Source organism: Peromyscus leucopus, chromosome 1 (genome assembly GCF_004664715.2).
Source record: "Peromyscus leucopus breed LL Stock chromosome 1, UCI_PerLeu_2.1, whole genome shotgun sequence".
In the NCBI taxonomy this organism is placed as follows: Eukaryota; Metazoa; Chordata; class Mammalia; order Rodentia; family Cricetidae; genus Peromyscus; species Peromyscus leucopus.
The window spans coordinates 160,532,746-160,550,198 of NC_051063.1; the positions used below are offsets into that span (position 1 = coordinate 160,532,746).

At 47.8% G+C, this 17,453-nt stretch overlaps 1 protein-coding gene across 1 annotated transcript in view; it reads left to right on the forward strand.

Moving 5' to 3' along the window:
* Nucleotides 1-17,453, forward strand: part of Gpatch1 (G-patch domain containing 1) — a 48,680-nt gene that overhangs the window by 30,361 nt on the left and 866 nt on the right. Inside the window, exons 13-19 of the mRNA XM_028877774.2 lie at nt 1,099-1,226; nt 2,905-3,041; nt 3,364-3,530; nt 9,200-9,413; nt 11,255-11,362; nt 12,379-12,476; nt 14,595-14,743. Coding sequence (XP_028733607.1) covers nt 1,099-1,226; nt 2,905-3,041; nt 3,364-3,530; nt 9,200-9,413; nt 11,255-11,362; nt 12,379-12,476; nt 14,595-14,743 — 1,001 coding nt within the window. The remainder of the gene's footprint in view (nt 1-1,098; nt 1,227-2,904; nt 3,042-3,363; nt 3,531-9,199; nt 9,414-11,254; nt 11,363-12,378; nt 12,477-14,594; nt 14,744-17,453) is intronic.

A 17,453-nucleotide genomic window follows, 5' to 3' on the forward strand; every position in this document is an offset into this window, starting at 1 on the left:
CCAAACTCTTTGATAGTTCAAGACCAGTGTTTGTTTGTTTATTTTTGATGGAAGTCCAATGGAATGAAGTTCGGCATTTTGAAAATATATATTTATTTTTATTTTTTTATATGTGAGTGTTTTGCCTTTATGTATTTCTGTGTACCACATGTGTGCCTGGTGCCCTCAGAGGCTAGAAGGAGGTTTTAGATTCCCTGGAACTATGGTTCCAGATGGTCGAATCATGCTGGTGCTGGGAATCCAACCCGGGTCCTCTGGAAGAGCAGCCAGTGCTCTTAACCACTGAGCCGTCTCTCCAATTCCAACCCTATTTGTTTGTTTGTTTTTGAGACATGGTCTTGCTATATAGACCAGGATAGCTTGGAACTTGCTCTGTAGACAAGGCTGCCTCATACTTGTAGAGACCCACCTGTCTGTGTCTCCTGACATACATTTTTAAGATTTATTTATTTATTTATTTGCTTACTTATTTATTTATTGGTTTTTTGAGACAGGGTTTCTCTCTGTGTAGCTTTGCGCCTTTCCTGGATCTCGCTTTGTAGACCAGGCTGGCCTCGAACTCACAAAGATCCACCTGCCTCTGCCTCCTGAGTGCTGGGATTAAAGGCGTGTGTCACTACCACCGGGCCTAAGATTTATTTTTATTGGCTTTTAAAAATTCTTCAGCTGGGCAGTGGTGGCACACGCCTTTAATCCTAGCACTTGGGAGGCAGAGGCAGGTGGATCTCTGTGAATTTGAGGCCAGCGTGGTCTACAGATTGAGTTCCAGGACAGCCAGGGCTATACAGAGAAACCCCAACTCAGAAAAAACAAAAAAAGCAAAAAAACAAAAAACCTTCATATGTGTGTTTATGTACACATGAGTATTTGCATGTGAGTGTAGGTGCCGGTGGAGGCCAGGAGAAGGTTTTGGATCCCCTTGGAGCTGGAGTGACAGGTGGTTGTGAGCTGCTGGGAATGGATTTGGGTCTTCTGCAAGGGCAGTATGCTGTTTTCCTTGCCAAGCCGTCCGTCTCTCCAGCCGAAGCCTGACATTTCTAACATGGAAGACTAGTGAGGTCAGTTGTCTGACTACATCTGACTGTCTGTCTCTTCCAGAATGACGTCAGTGACAAGCAGTCAGCTGTGAAGATGAAGATGTTTGGGAAGCTCACCCGAGACACGTTTGAGTGGCACCCTGACAAGCTTCTGTGTAAGAGGTTTAATGTCCCTGACCCTTATCCAGGGTAAGTTGGATTAGCCTGTCTTTACATCAGTAAAAACTGTAACTGCTCCATTTTTAGACTTATTTTATGTGTTTGCCTGCACATGGGCATTGAATCCCCTGGAACTGGAGTTACAGATGGTTGTGAGCCACCACATGGGTACTGAGAACCGAACCTGGGTCCTCTGTAAGAGCAGTCAGTGCTCTAACCACCGAGCCTCCCCGCCCCAGTACGGCTCGTTTTATACTCTTGCATTCCCTGTGTCTGGAGGAACTCAACTGTTAAATATTGGGAGCTCCGAAGGCTGCACACTCACTTCAGCTTCTCTTTAAATTTTTTCTTGTGTTTTTGTTCATCTCTGTATTTTGTATGCATCTCTGTGTGTGTACGTGAGGACTCAAGGGACAAAAGAGAGCGTCAGGTCCCCTGGAGCTGCAGCTACAGGACATGGGTGCTAGGAACCCAGCCCAGGGCCTCTGGAAGGGCAGTGAGCACTGTTAACTGCTGAGCTGTCTCTCCAGCCCTCCTTTAATTTTGATTCATGTGTCTGTGTGCGTGCATCTGCGTGCATGTGTCTGTGCGCTGGCCACATATATTGTGACCTGTTAATCCATTGCTAAAATACAGGTAAACTTTATTCCGTGTCTTAATGACTTCATGTGCCTCCCGCCCCCCCCCCCCCAAGACAGTTTTTCTGTGTGGCCCTGGCTGTCCTGGAACTCACTCTGTAGACCAGGCTGGCCTCGAACTCACAGAGATTCACCTGCCTCTGCCTCCCCAGTGCTGGGATTAAACATGTGCCATTTTTTTTAATGATTCTCATACATTTTACTTTAAAAATGTTACTTACAGCTGGGCATGGTGGTGCATGTCTTTGATCCCAGCACTTGAGAGAGGCAGAGGCAGGTGGATCTCTGTGAAACCGAGGCCAGCCTGGTCTATGTAATAGAGAGCCTTTATGTCAAACAACAATAACAAATGTTATTTGTGTTTTCTTTTTCCTCTGTGTGTTTAGAAGCATGCTAGGATCAAAGACATGGCCTCGCACATGCTAGACAAGCTCTCTGCCACTGGGCCCCCCTTCAGCCTAATGCTTTTTTTTTTTTTTTTTAAATTCCCTTTATAAACCTTTAGAAGTGACTCAGGGGCTAGAGCACTGGATACTCTTGTAGAGGACCAGGTTTGGTTCCCAGCAGCCACATGGTGGTTCAGTTGCAGGGCAATCTGCTGCCCTCTTCTGACCTTCACGGACACCAGGCACATGTATGATGCACATCTATCTATCCATACATACATGTAGACAAACACTCACACATGAAATGAATAACTCAGTTAAAACCACAGGGTTAGCTTCTTCTTATTAAAAACATTCCCAGGGAGCATGTGCTGTAGAAAGCTCTAGTCCTTATTCTTTCTTTCTTAAGACAAAATCTCTCAGTTTAGACCAGGCTGGCCTTGAGACCCATGATCCTCTGCCTCTTGTGTGTTGGGATTAAAGACGAGCGCCACCAGGCCCAGCAGTCCTTACTCCAGGGTTCTAAAGTCAAGGGTTCTGCCTTCCCGAACTGCTTTGAGAAGCAGAGACGACTTGAGACCCGTGGCCTAGCTGGAGAGCCAGTGAGAGACAGCAAGGCTCTTAGGAAGAGGGCTTCATCGAAGCTGTTATTAAAAGTCCATCTCTTTCCATTCTTACTCCCAGCTCAACGTTAGTCGGCCTACCCAGAGTGAAGCGGGATAAATACTCAGTCTTTAACTTCCTGACGCTCCCAGAGCCAGCCCCTCCGCCCACAGCTCCAGCACCCAGTGAAAAAGCCGCCCAGCAGCGGGGTCCTGACAGTGAGTAGAGCTCCCTGGGTCCAAAGCACTGACCCGGGTCTCAGCCCCTCATGGGCTGGAAGGCAGAGAGTCATGGGTGGTCTAGCCCTCCGTATGATCACGATGCAGACTTACCCCTTGAGATGGGCTTGCATCGGCGCATTGACCGTCAGTTAGGCCAGGTCCGTGTCTAACCTTAGCGCTGGGGTCTGTCTGTGCCTGTGCTACCCCTGAGCCTGGCCGTCCAAGGTGTCCTGAGGCTCTGAGCAAATGAAAGGCCAGTCTTGAAGAATTTGCCTTCTCTTCACTAATTCTAGTGTTCTGTCGGGTTCCTGCCTTTTAGAATCCAGGAAACCATCACGATGGGACACATCCAAGCAGGAGAAGAAGGATGATTCCATTAGTGAGTTTTTAAGTCAGGCTAGATCAAAAGTTGGGCCACCGAGACAAGAACCCAGCGCCCTGGGAAACAAAGAAGAGGACCGGGCCCCGGAGCCACACCTAGACAAGGTACGGAGCCTGGGTTGTCTGCTGCAGCTGTGGCCTGGGCCCTCCTCTGTGTGATGTGTTCTCTGCTCAGTAGTGGGGCCAGCAGACCTTTGCTGTGCAGAGTGGTGTGGTAGGTGGTTGAGGCCCCGTGGGCTGAACAGCCTCTGCTGCAGCTCCCTGTTCCACAGTGAGTGTGAGGGGGACCACAGGCAGGTGTGTCAGTAACTGAGGACACTGTTCCTGAAGAAGTTAGCTCATGGAAACCAACAGCACATGGATGTGCCCCTGGCTCGTGCCTGGCCTGAGCCCATTGGATAGACCCACAACTTGCTTCCTCTGGCTAGAGCAGCTCTTGCTTAGCGTAAACCATCGAAACCAAACTTAATGTGTTCATGAGGAGACACAACTTTCCAAATAATAAGTGGTCATTTGTGGTGAAGATACCCCTGGGTGCTCTTGTTTAGTTTACTTTGCTTTTTGTTCATTTGTGGGTCAGAGGACAACCTCCAAGAGTAGGGTTGTCCTTCAATCTTCTATCTCTCCTTCTATCATGTGGAGCTGCGGATTGAACTCAGGTCGTCAGGCTGGGCAGCAAGTGCCTCTGCCCTCTGAACCATCTCACCAGGCTGCTTTGTCTTGAGAGACAAGGTCTTACTGTGTAGGCAGGGTGGCCCTGAACTCTGCAGCTTCCTGCTTCAGCTTCCAGGTGCTGGGATGACAGGCGTGTGACCACCATGCCCAGCTCAATCCTTTTACTTTTTACCCGTCAATGTCATTATATTTATAGTGGATTTTTTATAAATAGCATGCCCTTGGATGTTATTTAAAATATTTTTAATCTTATATTTTGAATATTTATATTAACATAATTACTGATATTTTTGGATTTAGTTTTTTAATTATCATATATGTAGTTTCTTTATTTTTTTCAATTCACTCTTGGTTTTGAAGACAATATCATATAGCACAGGCTGGCTTCAAAATCCCTATGTAGCTGAGGCTGGCACTGAATTTCTGAATCTCCTGTCTCTACCTCCCCTGTGCTGGAATTCCAAAATGTGAACCACAGTATCTGGCTTATGTTCACCTGCTGTCTCAGCCAGGGTTTCTATTGCTGTGAAGAGACACCATGACCACGGCAACGCTTTTTTTTTCAATTATATTTAATTTTAAATGTCGAATGTCATTTCTTGAAGGGGTAGAAGGTTAAATACAGGCTTACAGCACAATGGGAGGACCCCGGAGGGCAGAAGTTCACTACCGATGTTTTACAATCTTGCATCTAAGCTGTTAACGCCCATTATTCAGGATACACAGACAAGGAACTTCCCTTAAGCATTCAGGAGGGTGGAACCTGGCAGGGAATTAGCATTGGGAGGATATCAAGGCCAAGGTCCACAAGCAAGGCAACAATTACCCAAAACGGGGGCCAGGGCCCTGCAGGTCCCCCTTTTATTAAAAAATGAGCTTCTGACTTGGGTTGCATGGGAGATCACAGCAACTCTTTAAAAGAAAACATTTAATTGGGTGGCGCCCTTACAGTTTAGAGGTTCTGTCCATCATCAAGGTGGGGCGTGGTGGTGTGAGTTCTACATCTTGCACGGGTGACAGGAAGTAAACTCAAACATTGGGCAGTATCTTGAGCATAGGAGACTCAAACCTGCCTCCAGAGTGACACACTTCCTCCAACAAGGCCACACCTCCCAATAGTGCCTCCCCCATGAGCCTAGGTTGGCCATTTACATTAACACCACCACAGCCTCTTTTCCCTTTCTTTCTTCTCTCCTGCCTTCTGAAATTCGAGTAATTATTAGTATACCGCTTGGAGTTCCCTATTTATTATCATTATTGTTTATTTTTTACTTTTATTTATATGTGTCTGTGAGTGTGTCTACATGCCACATGTATGCTGGTACCCACAGAGGTGAGTTACAGGCAGTTGTGAGCTGCCACGTTGATGCTGGGAACTGAGCTTGGGTACGCTCCTCAGCCAGTGATCTTACTCACTGAGCCCTCTCTCCAACCCCAAATTTATTTATTTATTGTAATTCATTCATTCATTCATTTGTTTATTTACTTACTTATTATTATTTTTTTTAGATAGGGTTTCTCTGTGGTATCCCTGGCTGTCCTGGAACTAGATTTGTAGGCCAAGCTGACCTTGAACTCATGGAGATTCACCTGCCTCTGTCTCCCAAGTGTGGGATTAAAGACCCACCTGGCTTAATTTATTATTTTTTAACTTTTTTGTTGTTGTTTTTTTCGAGATAGGGTTTTTCTGTGTAGCCCTGGCCATCCTAAAACTCACTCTGTAGACCAGGCTAGCCTCGAACTCAGAGATCCATCTGCCTCTGCCTCCTGAGTGCTGGGATTAAAGGCATGGGCCACTATCGCCAGGCTTTCTTAGTATGTCTCTTAGCATTTGCTCTGGGGAATGTAGTACCTGCATCTTCTCAGATCTTCTGTGGATCAACCACCTTAAGGAGATAAGGACCTCCTGCTCCACAGCCTCCTTTCACATTAAACTGTTGTCCATGCACACGAACTGACAGCTCTTCCATGACATCATGCTTGCTTTCCATCATCCATGTGTTTAGACAGGCCAATGGCGAGATTACATCATTTTGATTACTCAGCTGTTAACTGCTTCTGATGGTCCTTCTCCATCCTCTGGGTCCTACATCTCCCTTCCTGTTCCTCCTGAGGAACCTCCCCAAGCACATCTTTCTTTCTTTTTTTTTTTTTTTTTGGTTTTTCGAGACAGGGTTTCTCTGTGTAGCTTTGCGCCTTTCCTGGAGCTCACTTGGTAGCCCAGGCTGGCCTCGAACTCACAGAGATCCGCCTGCCTCTGCCTCCCGAGTGCTGGGATTAAAGGCGTGCGCCACCACCGCCCGGCTATCTTTCTTTTTTTTAAAGATTTATTTATTTATTATGTATACAGTGTTCTGCCTGCAGGCCAGAAGAGGGCACCAGATCTCATTACAGATGGTTGTGAGCCACCATGTGGTTGCTGGGAATTGAACTCAGGACCTCTGGAAGAGCAGTCAGCCAAGCACATCTTTCACCGCAGAGCTGACAGCTTATCGCCTTAAATTTCCTCACTTCAGAATGACTTGTATTTTGTCTTCATTTCTGAGGATTGTTTGTTTTTGTTAGATATACAGTTTTTGTTGAAAATATTTGGGGGGCTGGGGAATGTAGCTCCTCAGCTAAGTTGTCAGAGCTGGCATTGAACTTGGAGCCCCATGCATGCCAAGCACGCATTCTGCCACTGAGCTATGTCCCCAGACCCTGAGGACTCCTCTGCTCCTCTCCTTAGTTCCTTCCGTGGTGATGTGAGAATGGCAGAACTTAGAAGAGGGTATTATTTGTTTGGACTCACAGTTTCAAATGGTTCAGCTTATGCTTACCTGCCTCTGTGTGTCTGGGCCTGAGCACCATGCCCTGGGAGCTGGGGTGCAGGCTGCTCACCTGGCAGCCTGGAAGCAGGAGGGGGAGGAGGAGAGGAAGAAAAAAGGAGAGAGGGGGCGTGGGGAGGAGAGGAGGTCCAGAATAAGACAACCTCTCTGGGTCTACTTCCTCTAAGTTCTTAAAAGAGCATCAGCAGCTGGTGTCTCAGTTAGGGTTTCTATTGCTGTGAAGAGACACGTGACCACGGCAACTCTTATAAAGAAAACATTTCATTGGAGAGCTTACAATTTCAGAGTTTCAGTCCATTATCATCATGGTGGGACATGGCGGCATGCAGGCGGACATGGTGCTGAAGAAGCAGTTGAGATTCCTACGTCTTGAGCCTAGGCAACAGGAAGTGGTCTGTCTCACTGGGCATGACTTAAGCATACATGAGCCCTCAAAGCCCGCCTCCACAGTGACACACTTCCTCCAACAAGGCCTCACCTCCTAATAGTGGCGACACCTTTGGGGGCCATTTTCTTTCAAACCACCACAGCTGGGACCCAGCACTGAACACCTACAGGGGCGGTTCACAGTCAAACCATGGTGGTCTTGGATTCTAATGACAGAATCATTAAGATCTTTGGATGGTATCCTGCAAGTTCTGTTCATTTTTGTTAATTTCTCTTTTCTTTTCCTCTCCATTGTTCAGAGTGATGCATTTTTTGGTTGAACTGTTTTCAACTTAGTAGACTTTCCAGTGTTGTCTCCGTTCTGCTGTGGAGTACAGTGATGAGTTTTGTTTGTTTGGGGTTTTGCTGTGTTGCCCAGCTGGTTTCCAGTGCCTGGGCTCCCATGATTCTCTAACCCCATGCTCCCAGTAGATGAGACTGTAAGCACATGTCTCCGCAATGAATTGAAAGTTTTTGATTCTTATATTTTCCACCTCTAAAATATCCATCCACCCCCCCTTTTTTTTTTTGCTAAGACTTTAAATGAAATCTTATTTATTTGACCTCTATTCTTAGAGCACAGTTATAACAACTACTTGGAGAAGTATGAAGCCGGGTGTGGTGCACACACACCTTTAATCTCATCACTCAGTAGGCAGAGTCAAGCAGATCTCTGTGAGTTCGAGCCCAGCCTGGTCTATATAGACAATTCCAGGCCATCCAAGGCTAATGGAAAGACCCTGTCTCAAAAAAAAGAAAAACCAAAGTCTGGTAAAGCCAACTTTTCCGCCATTTCAGTATCTGTTTCTCACATTGAGGTATCCTCGGGGCACCACAGACCACTCTGGTGTCATTTCTGCTGCTGTGACACATTACACATAATTAGCAGAAAGGGGACATTTCCAGGTCACAGTCCACTGCTGAGGGTGGGGACTCAAGCCTCAGGTCTCACACACACACACACACACACACACACACACACACACACACACACACACACCATCAGGAGCAGAGAGAATGAGTATCCCAGCTTGCTCACGGCTCTTACACGGTCCAGGCCCCCAAACCCCACCTCTTCCTTCTGTCCTCCTGCCTCAGCACTCATCCCTCAGGCTTATTTAAGAAGTACCCTAAGCTATTACCGAGCGGGTTTGTGGTCATTTTAAACCCTGTGTCCTGGCCTCCTTCCTGCTGTGTGCAGAGGCGCCAGCTCTCTCTTCAGCGTTTCCCCGCTGCTTTTATTTGCTTTTCTGAGACAGAAAAGCACTCTATACTCCAGGCTGGCTTCAAAGTGCAATCCCCCTGCCTCTGCCTCCCCCGTGCTGGGACTGCAGTTGTCCCACTACAACTGGCTTCTTGATTAGTTTAATATTGGACACCGAAGGCCTGGGTGGACTCTTGAAACTACACAGGCATTGTGGTCAACTTCATCTCTCTGGGTCCTCTGCAACCTGTTGATGGCCAGGCTCCAAGAAGGCCTCAGCTGCGAATGCTTCCTGAGCATATTCTAGAGAGCCCCGCAGAGAGGGAGATGCTGTAGCTCAGTTAGGCAGTGGTGGTGGAGACCCTAAACCATTTTTTAAAAATGTGTATGAGTGTTTTGCCTGCATGCACATCTGTGCACTATGTGTGTGCGGTACCTGCCGAGGCCAGAAGAGGACTTCTGATCCTTGGGTACTGAAGTTACAGGCGGATGTGAGCTGTCATGGAAGAGTAGCCAGTGCTCTTAACCGCTGGGCCATCTGTCCAGCCCCTAAGACCAATCTTAACTGTCTGCTCATGTGCGCATGTGTTCCAAAGCATCGAGTCCCTTTATTCCTGACTGCTATTTCTCTGTTAACACAGACTGTAGACAAAGGTGTGGACGCACAGATGGACGGGGAAGGTAGTCGCCCTTCCATGGATTTATTCAAGGCCATCTTCGCCAGTTCTTCTGATGAAAAGTCCTCTTCTGAGGAAGAGGAGCAAGACGACAGTGAAGAGAGTCAGGAGCACACTGAGGAGGCCAGCTTTAAGAGTGCCCCGGAGGCTGCCGCTGGGGAGACCTCTGTGACCCATGGTATGGTCACCTCCCTGACTTGGGCACTGGGGGTTAGGTGTGGTCTTGCTTGCTTGTGGTGAGACAGGCTGGTGGGAAGCCCGTCTGGCCTTGGACCTCCAGAGGCTGGGTTGGGACCTCTGATCCTCCTTTCTCTACCTCCCAGATCCTGGGACTACAGGCTTGCACCACATTTGGCTTTCAACCTTAAACTAGGACACTTAACAATTAGCAATTAGTGATATCTCATACACATGTGTGCACATATGTGCCCCCCCCACACATATGCATGTGTGTGCATGTATATATGTATGCTAGTGTGTGCAGGTGTGCACATGTGTGTGCATGCACACTGGGGCCAGAGATCAGCCTTCAGTGTGTCTCCTGAGCCAACCACCTTGCCTTTTGGGTGTCATGCCTCCATAAACAACTACTTTGCTTTTTGAGATGAGGTCTCATGGTACCTGGGCTCACCAGGTTGGCTAAGCAGCCTGGCTATCAAACCCCGGGATTCCACCTGTCCTAGCACTGAAATTACAAGTGCACGCCATTGTACTGGACTTTTTATGTGGGTTTTGGGCTCAAACTCAGGTCCTCTGCCTGTCTGAGGGACCAAGCCACCCCTCTGGCCCTCTCATCATTATATTTTAATTTGTGTGAGCGGAGTCTTGGGTAATCCAGTTTATATCTCTGATGTGTATTTTAAAGATAGTTGTGTTTGATAACGTTGATTTCCCAACTTAGCCTAGTTAAGAAGGATTGAAAAAGTATAATTTTTCCTTTAAAGATTTTTTCTTAAGGGTTGTAGGTGGAGCTCAGTATCTAGCATGGGCAAGACCCTGGGTTCTTTCTCTTTCTACCTGGCTGCTGAGGGAGTGTTAGGTTCTCGGAAAGCATGGGTTCCAAGGCACACGGGATGTTGAGGTTCCACTGTCTGTGGGAGGCAGTGTGCTTGGCTGGATCAAGCAGGCATGGCCGCCATACTGACCCTTCCTAAGAGGGTCTGCTCTCATTTCCTGGCTCCACAGTCGCCCAGGAGACTGGCCTGCTTGTGCTGTGCACCTCTCTGAGCATTCCAGACAGAAAAAGAGAGGCCATCTGAAGTAGGAGAACTCTGGGATGCTGGAGCAATGGGCAGTTTTCCATCTGCATCTTGGGAAATTGATACAGCCGCATCTAAATCCTGAGGCCCTTAACCAGAAAGTCACACAGGGATATGGTACAATATTTAGTTTTAGATGATTCCAATATTGGTTTCTTTTTTTCCCCCTGTGGATAAACCCTCATTGTTTTTAACTGTACAGTCATGTACACTTGAAATCTAAAAGCTTAAAAGTAGGCTGGGCATGGTGGTACACACCTTAAACCCCAGCCCTCAGGAGACAGAGGCAGGTGGATCTCTGGGTGTTCAAGGACAGCTTCGTCTTCATAGTGAGTTTCAGGACAGCCAGCAGTACACAGTGAGACCCTGTTTCCAACAAAAAATGGTAAAGAGTATAGAGCTGGCATATAGCTCAGTGGTAGAGTGCCTGCCTCCCATGCACAGGGCCCTGGGTTTGATCCCCAGCACCACATAGACTGTACAGGGCCCAGAACTGGTGTAAAGATCTGAGTGCATGCCCCTGGCTACAGTGGCTTCCTGTGGACAACCTGCCATGCACTTGGTTCTGTGTGGCCTAGTATAGCTGACCTCCCAGCTCCTTTGTGCACAGGCAGAGGTGGCCGCCACCATGTTTATCACTGGCTGCTCAGCACTGGCTGCTTTAGGAGAGCGAAGAAAGTGCAGCATTTGGTGGCAAAGACACAAGACTCAGATGCATCAGCACCGGGCAGATGGGTGACATTAAAACACTGTTTTTCAGCTGCTGAGCCAGAGCCTTGTGAGCCTGCAACCCCCTTCCCCATCCAAAAGGTACAGATCGATGAGCGAGAAGAGTTTGGACCTCGGCTGCCTCCCGTCTTCTGCCCCAGTGAGTCCACACCCCCACGTGCCGCCCCTACAAAGGAAGAGCACCAATAATGTCCCACCTGACTCCACGGCCACCAAATGTTCACATGTGTTTCTGATTACAGTCACATCTGGACACCTGTTGCCTCCATTGAGTGCCTGAACCAGTTGTTTCTTTACAGTATCAAAGCTCAAAACGTCCTTTCCTTCTCAGCTTTGAGATGTTCGGAGCATCTCAAATGTTGTCATTTTACAGGGCTGGTATGGTGCTCTAACCCCACCACTCAGGCACTGAGACGGGGGTGACAAGCTTGCAGCTAGTCGGCCCCTGTCTTAAAAATAGAAAATCACTTTTGGAAATGAAGAAGAAAGAGTCAGGTGTGGTGGTGCACAATTTTAATCCCAACACTCGTGAGGCAGAGGCAAGTGGATCTCTGTGAGTTCAAAGAACAGCCAGGTCTACATAGTGAGACCTTGTCTCCAAAAAAAAAAAAAAAAAAAGATGGTGGGAGGGGCATTGTGGATTTTAAGGTTCTCTTGGATTTAGCAATAACGTCCCCTATGAAATATTCAGACTGGTTTTTACCATGGCTCTGAAGGCCATGATAATGTTAGATAAGTAGCATGTGATTCCATTGCCCACCATGACGCTTCCTGTAGTGTTCACGCCTAAATACTGGTGTGGCCCATGATCCGACTTTCAGAGAACGCCAGCAGTCACGTTTCTGTTGGCTTTGGTTCCTAGATCTGATTCCAGGTTGGTGTTAGTACTTGCTGGCTGAAGTACTTCATGGTGTTTTATGCACATTTCCCAGAATGCCCTTGATATCCATAAACTAGTGAATAATAACTTGGTGAATGGGTTACTTAGGGGATAGGATTTTCAAATGTAGGATTTAAGGAAAACTTTTGGGAGGTGAAATTTTGAAATATCGGACTAAGAATGTGATCAGAAAACTGCAGACCTTTTTTAATGGCTAGTCTTCATGTTCTCCCTGTTGCTCACGTGTTTATTATACTGCTCTCCCCGACCCCCAGATACTCGCCAGAAACTTGAGACACCTCAAAAAGAGAAACCTAAGAAGAGCAAAGAAAAACACAAGACCAAGAAGGAACACAGACGGAAGAAAGAGAAGGTGAGTCCTTCCGGGAGTGGAGAGAAGTGTGCGTGTGTCCTGAGAAGCCCAGAGGAGCTGCTGGCCACAGGAGGGACATGGAATCGGTCACATGCAGTGCTAAGTCTTTTTTCAGAAACTTTGTTTTCTTTTAGAGCAGCACATTTTGAGTAGTTGCATGCACTTAAAAACAACAACAACAACAACAACAACACAAAGCAAAGAAAACCTTGCCTTAAAACAAACAAAAACAAAAAAGAAAGAAAGAAAAGAATTTTGTGCCCAGTCAATCAGGCACTGTGACATATAGCTGTGATTCCCTGCTTGAATGGCTGAGGCAGGGAATGAAGAGTTTGAGGCCAGCCTGGGCTACCTAGCAAGATATGTATTGAAAATATAAATAATTTGGTAAAGACTAAAAAGTGGATGGATGGATGGATGGATGGATGGATGGATGGATGGATGGATGGATGGATGGGTAGAATTCGGGTTTGGAGAGATGGCTCTGGTTAGGCACACTAGCTGCTCTTGCAGAGAATCAGAGTTTGTATTCTGGCACCCACATGATGGCTCACAACTATAGCTCCAATCCCAGGGGAATATGATGCCCTCTTCTGGCCTCTGCAGGCACTGCATACATGTGGTGCACAAGACATACACTCAGGCAGAACACCCGTACACATAAAAATAAAGAAAAAAAAACATTGAAAAAGGGATTTGAGGTACTTTATAGTAAAGGTTGAGCATTAAATAATAAAACTGCCCCAGCCATCTCATTATCCCCACCGACAGAGCTGTTGGTCCATGGTGGCCGTCTGAAAGGAAAGAAGCTTGAGAAGAAGGACCGGTGATGGACTCCACTGTCACTGTCTCCTCCCTTGTCATCCGTGTGCCTTTTCAGCTCAGAACCTACGTCTGGTTCTGTGCGGCGGGCGCCTGTACGCCCAGCCCAGGAGTAGAGTCCGTGAGAAGCGGCCACTGCTGGCTACAGGAGAAGGCAGGCCTGAGCACCCGTGCGTTCTAAGCCTGCTCTTCAGTGACCTTCTGCCCCTTCCTCTCTCTGCTGCGCTGATGCCCCTCCTGCTGTGTGGTTTCATTTGTCCAACAGACTAGTCAGGTTGGTAGGAGAATGGGGGCGGAGCGTCACAAGGTCCTGCCTGCATTGTGTGGCTCTGCTGTGTCTGTTGTTGAACTGTTGGAGAGATCAGCGTGTACACGATTTAATGTGTCACGGCTGTCAGCTTCTGGCTGTCACCAATATGCCGAAGTGAGCTCCAAAGGAGAATTTTAAATTTTTTAAAGTTTTAAATTAAAAAAAAAAAGCTTTGTTTTTTAACAGCTCCAGCAACCAAACACCTGCCTGGTATAGGTGGTTCTTCTCTTTCTTCTCAGCCCAGGTCATTATCTACGACAAGGTTCTACCTCTGAGCCAAGTTTCCGGCTCCTCTCAGACAAATTCTATGCATGTAACTGCTGATCTACGCTGCCAGCTCCTCACTGGGGGGTTCTAGGCAAACACTACACAGAACAATAACCCAACTTCATTGGCAGATTCTAGACCAGAGCTCTACCATTAAGTCACACCCCATGCTCCTGGGTTAGGTGTGTGTGTGTGTGTGTGTGTGTGTGTGTGTGTGTGTGTGTATGTGTGCGTGTGCACTCAAATGTGTATATGGAAGTCAGAGGTCAATATCAAGCATCATAATCATTCTACACCCTTTTTGTGTTTTTTTTTTTGTTGTTGTTGTTGTTGTTTTGTTTTTGAGACAGAGTCTTTCAGTATAGCCCTGGCTATCCCAGAATTCACTCTGTAGACTAGGCTGGCCTTGAACTCACAGAGTCCACCTGTCTCTTCCTCTTGAGTGCTGGAATTAAAGGTGTATGCCACTGTGCCCAGCCCCTTCCACCTTATTTTTTTGAGCAGGGTCTCTCTGAACCCGGAGCTTGCCACTGTTGGGAAGGGGCCGTAGACCCGTGCTACCACATCTGTCTTTTCCGTATCCGAGCTTGGTCAACAAGAACTGTGCCCCTGAGCCACTCCAGCCCTGCTCACTCGGCGTCTTCATCTCGTTGAGTCCTGGGGGAAGCCCCGTTTGTTCCTCTCGCTTCCTGACCATCGTTCTTACTTTCTTTTCTTAGAAGAAGAAACACAGGAAGCACAGACACAGAAGTAAGCCGAAGAGTAAGAGGCTGGAGAAGAGCAGCACCTCCGACAGCAGCGGCGGCAGCAGCAGCGACAGCGAGGAGGGGGGCGCCGCAGACCTGTCCCCCCAGGAGCTGCTGAGACGGTAGGCCCTGGGGAGGGCGAGCGTCCAATATACAGTAGACACAGCAAGCATGCTTTGAGGTCAGTGTCAGAAATGGGGGGTTTGTCTTGGGGTGGTGGCACTCGCCTGAGACCCAGCTCTTGGGAGGCTGAGTCAAGTTTGAAGACAATGTGTGCCACATGGTGTGATACTGTGTCTCAAAAACCCAAGTGGGGGTGGAATAGAAACAGAAGAACTATTCGGGCCCAACAGAACAAGCTCCTTCTCACATTAACCTCCTCCATAGATCCCCTGTTCACTTTCAAGACTTCTGTGCAAACACACAGCACACATACACATACACACACAGAATCATACACACACAATCATACACATGCATGAACATGCATACACATAGTCATATAAACACACATACTCACAAACACACAGAGTCATACACACAGTCATACACGTGTAATCATACACACATGCAGCTATGTACACATCATGTATACATTGCTGTGCATGTTTAATATACACATTTCAAGATTGATTTCCTTTGTGTGTTTGAGTGTCTGCCTGCATGTGCACGCAGTGCCCACAGAGGCCAGGAAGAGGTGTTGGATCCCTCGGAGCTAGAGTCACAGTGGTTGTGAGCTGCTATTTGGGTACCTCGACTTGAACCCAGATCCTCTGCAAGAGTAGCAGGTGCCATCTCTCCAGCCCACCCACCCCCTTTCAGACTGTGACGTGGATGGCCTCTAGCCCAGTCCCCCGCAGAGCCCTTGTCCCCTCTGGAAGCTCACGAGCAGGTCCTGCTGTCCTGCCCTCCGTCCTTACTGTCTTCTTCACGTGCCCGCCAGCTGGTCCATAAAGGTCTGCTGCCTTCCAGGCTTTCTCTATCTTACAGCTCATTCCTCCCCCAAACCAGTTCTAACCGGTGAGCTCCAGTCAGGAGCCCCAATCCTTGGTAGCAGTTTTCTGTTTCTCTTCTATGCTATGAGAAAATGACTGACAGGGAGCAAGCTGAGGAAGGATGGAGTCGGCTCACAGTCTGGTGGTGCTGCCCACTGTATGGGACGGCCCCTGATCACTTCTCTGTGGATCTGGTAGCAGATGTGAAGGCTAGCACTCAGCTGGTTTCCTCCTCTATCCTTTTTGTTTGTTTGTTTGTTTTTTGTTTTTTTCGAGACAGACTTTCTCTGTGGTGTTTTGGTGCCTGTCCTAGATCTCACTCTGTAGACCAGGCTGGCCTTGAACTCACAGAGATCCCCCTAGCTCTGCCTCCCAAGTGCTGGGATTAAAGGCGTGCGCCACCACTGCCCAGCCATAATAGCATGTATTTTGTGTGTGTTGTTTGTTTTTGTTGTTGTTGTTGAGACAGGGTTTCTCTGTGTAGCTTTGCGCCTTTCCTGGAACTCACTTTGTAGACCAGGCTGGCCTCGAACTCACAGAGATCTGCCTGCCTCTGCCTCCCGAGTGCTGGGATTAAAGGCATGCACCACCACCGCCTGGCACCTCCTCTACCTCTTTTTGTTAAGTCTGGGACCCCAGCCCTTGAGACATTGCCATCCACATCCAGGGTGAATCTTTTCAGTAAACCACTCTAGGAACACCCTCACAGAAGACCAAAGATGTGTCTCCTAGGTGATGCTAAATCCAGTCAAGTTAACAATGAAAATCAACTATACACCCATTAATTAACCCTGCTTGCACTTGGTACCACCCTCTTTGTTTAAGACAGGTCTCACTCTCTAAGCTGGGCTGACCTGGAATTTGCTGTGTAGCCCAGGCTGGCCTGAAAGCCATGAAGATTCTCCTGCCTTCCCCTTTAGAAGGCTGAGATTGCAGATGTGAGCCACCGACCCTGGATCTGACCTCAGCACTTGAGCAGTGGGAGACTTACCCTACACAAGGGGTCACACAGATGGAAGCCCCTCTGTGTTTGTCGGGAGAGTGTGTTAGGATGGACAGAAAACACAGGCAGGCAGCCGTGTGCTGCTTGACATGTAAAATGTATGTAAAATGCTGGGCGGTCTACAGAGTGAGTTCCAGGACAGCCTGGGCTACACAGAGAAACCCTGTCCCGTAAAACAAACAAACAAAAGAAATAGTATCTCATTATTTAGCCCAGGCTGGCCTCCATCAGGCTCCTGCATCAGACCTCTGAGTACTAGGATTATCAGTGTGCACAAACATGCCCATCTCCTACTAAATTTTAGTTTTATTTCAAGGAATCACGTTTAATTTAGTTGTGTGTACTTTTTCCCTTGTAGTATTTATTTGCAATGCTGAGGATTAAACTCAGGATCTCATGCACGCTAGTGCTGTCCCACTGAGCTAGGCCCCAAGCCCTAATGGAATTAGGTTATGTGAGCTGGCTTAGGAGATGCTTCTGTTACCTAGGCAACAGTAGCTGGTTGGTCCTTGACTGTGTAGTGTTCCTTTATGTAAATGAAAAATGGAGTGTTGCCTGTTCTGTCTGTGGTTTTCTCCCTGCAGTGAAGCCCTACTCTGAGTCCAGTCACGGGGCCGTGGGCTTCCTTTGCAATCATCTCTTCCCTTTTTTCTTTCCTTTCGTGAGCCGGTCTTGCTGTCTAGCCCATCTGGCCTCGAACTTTTGATCTTCCTATCTCAGCCCCTGTGTGCTGGGATTACAGGTGTGCACCACCATGCCCAGCTCCCACTTTCGTGTATTTTGAAATTGAAATTTTAGACTGATGACTCGAAAGCTTTGGGCCCTAAAGTGAAC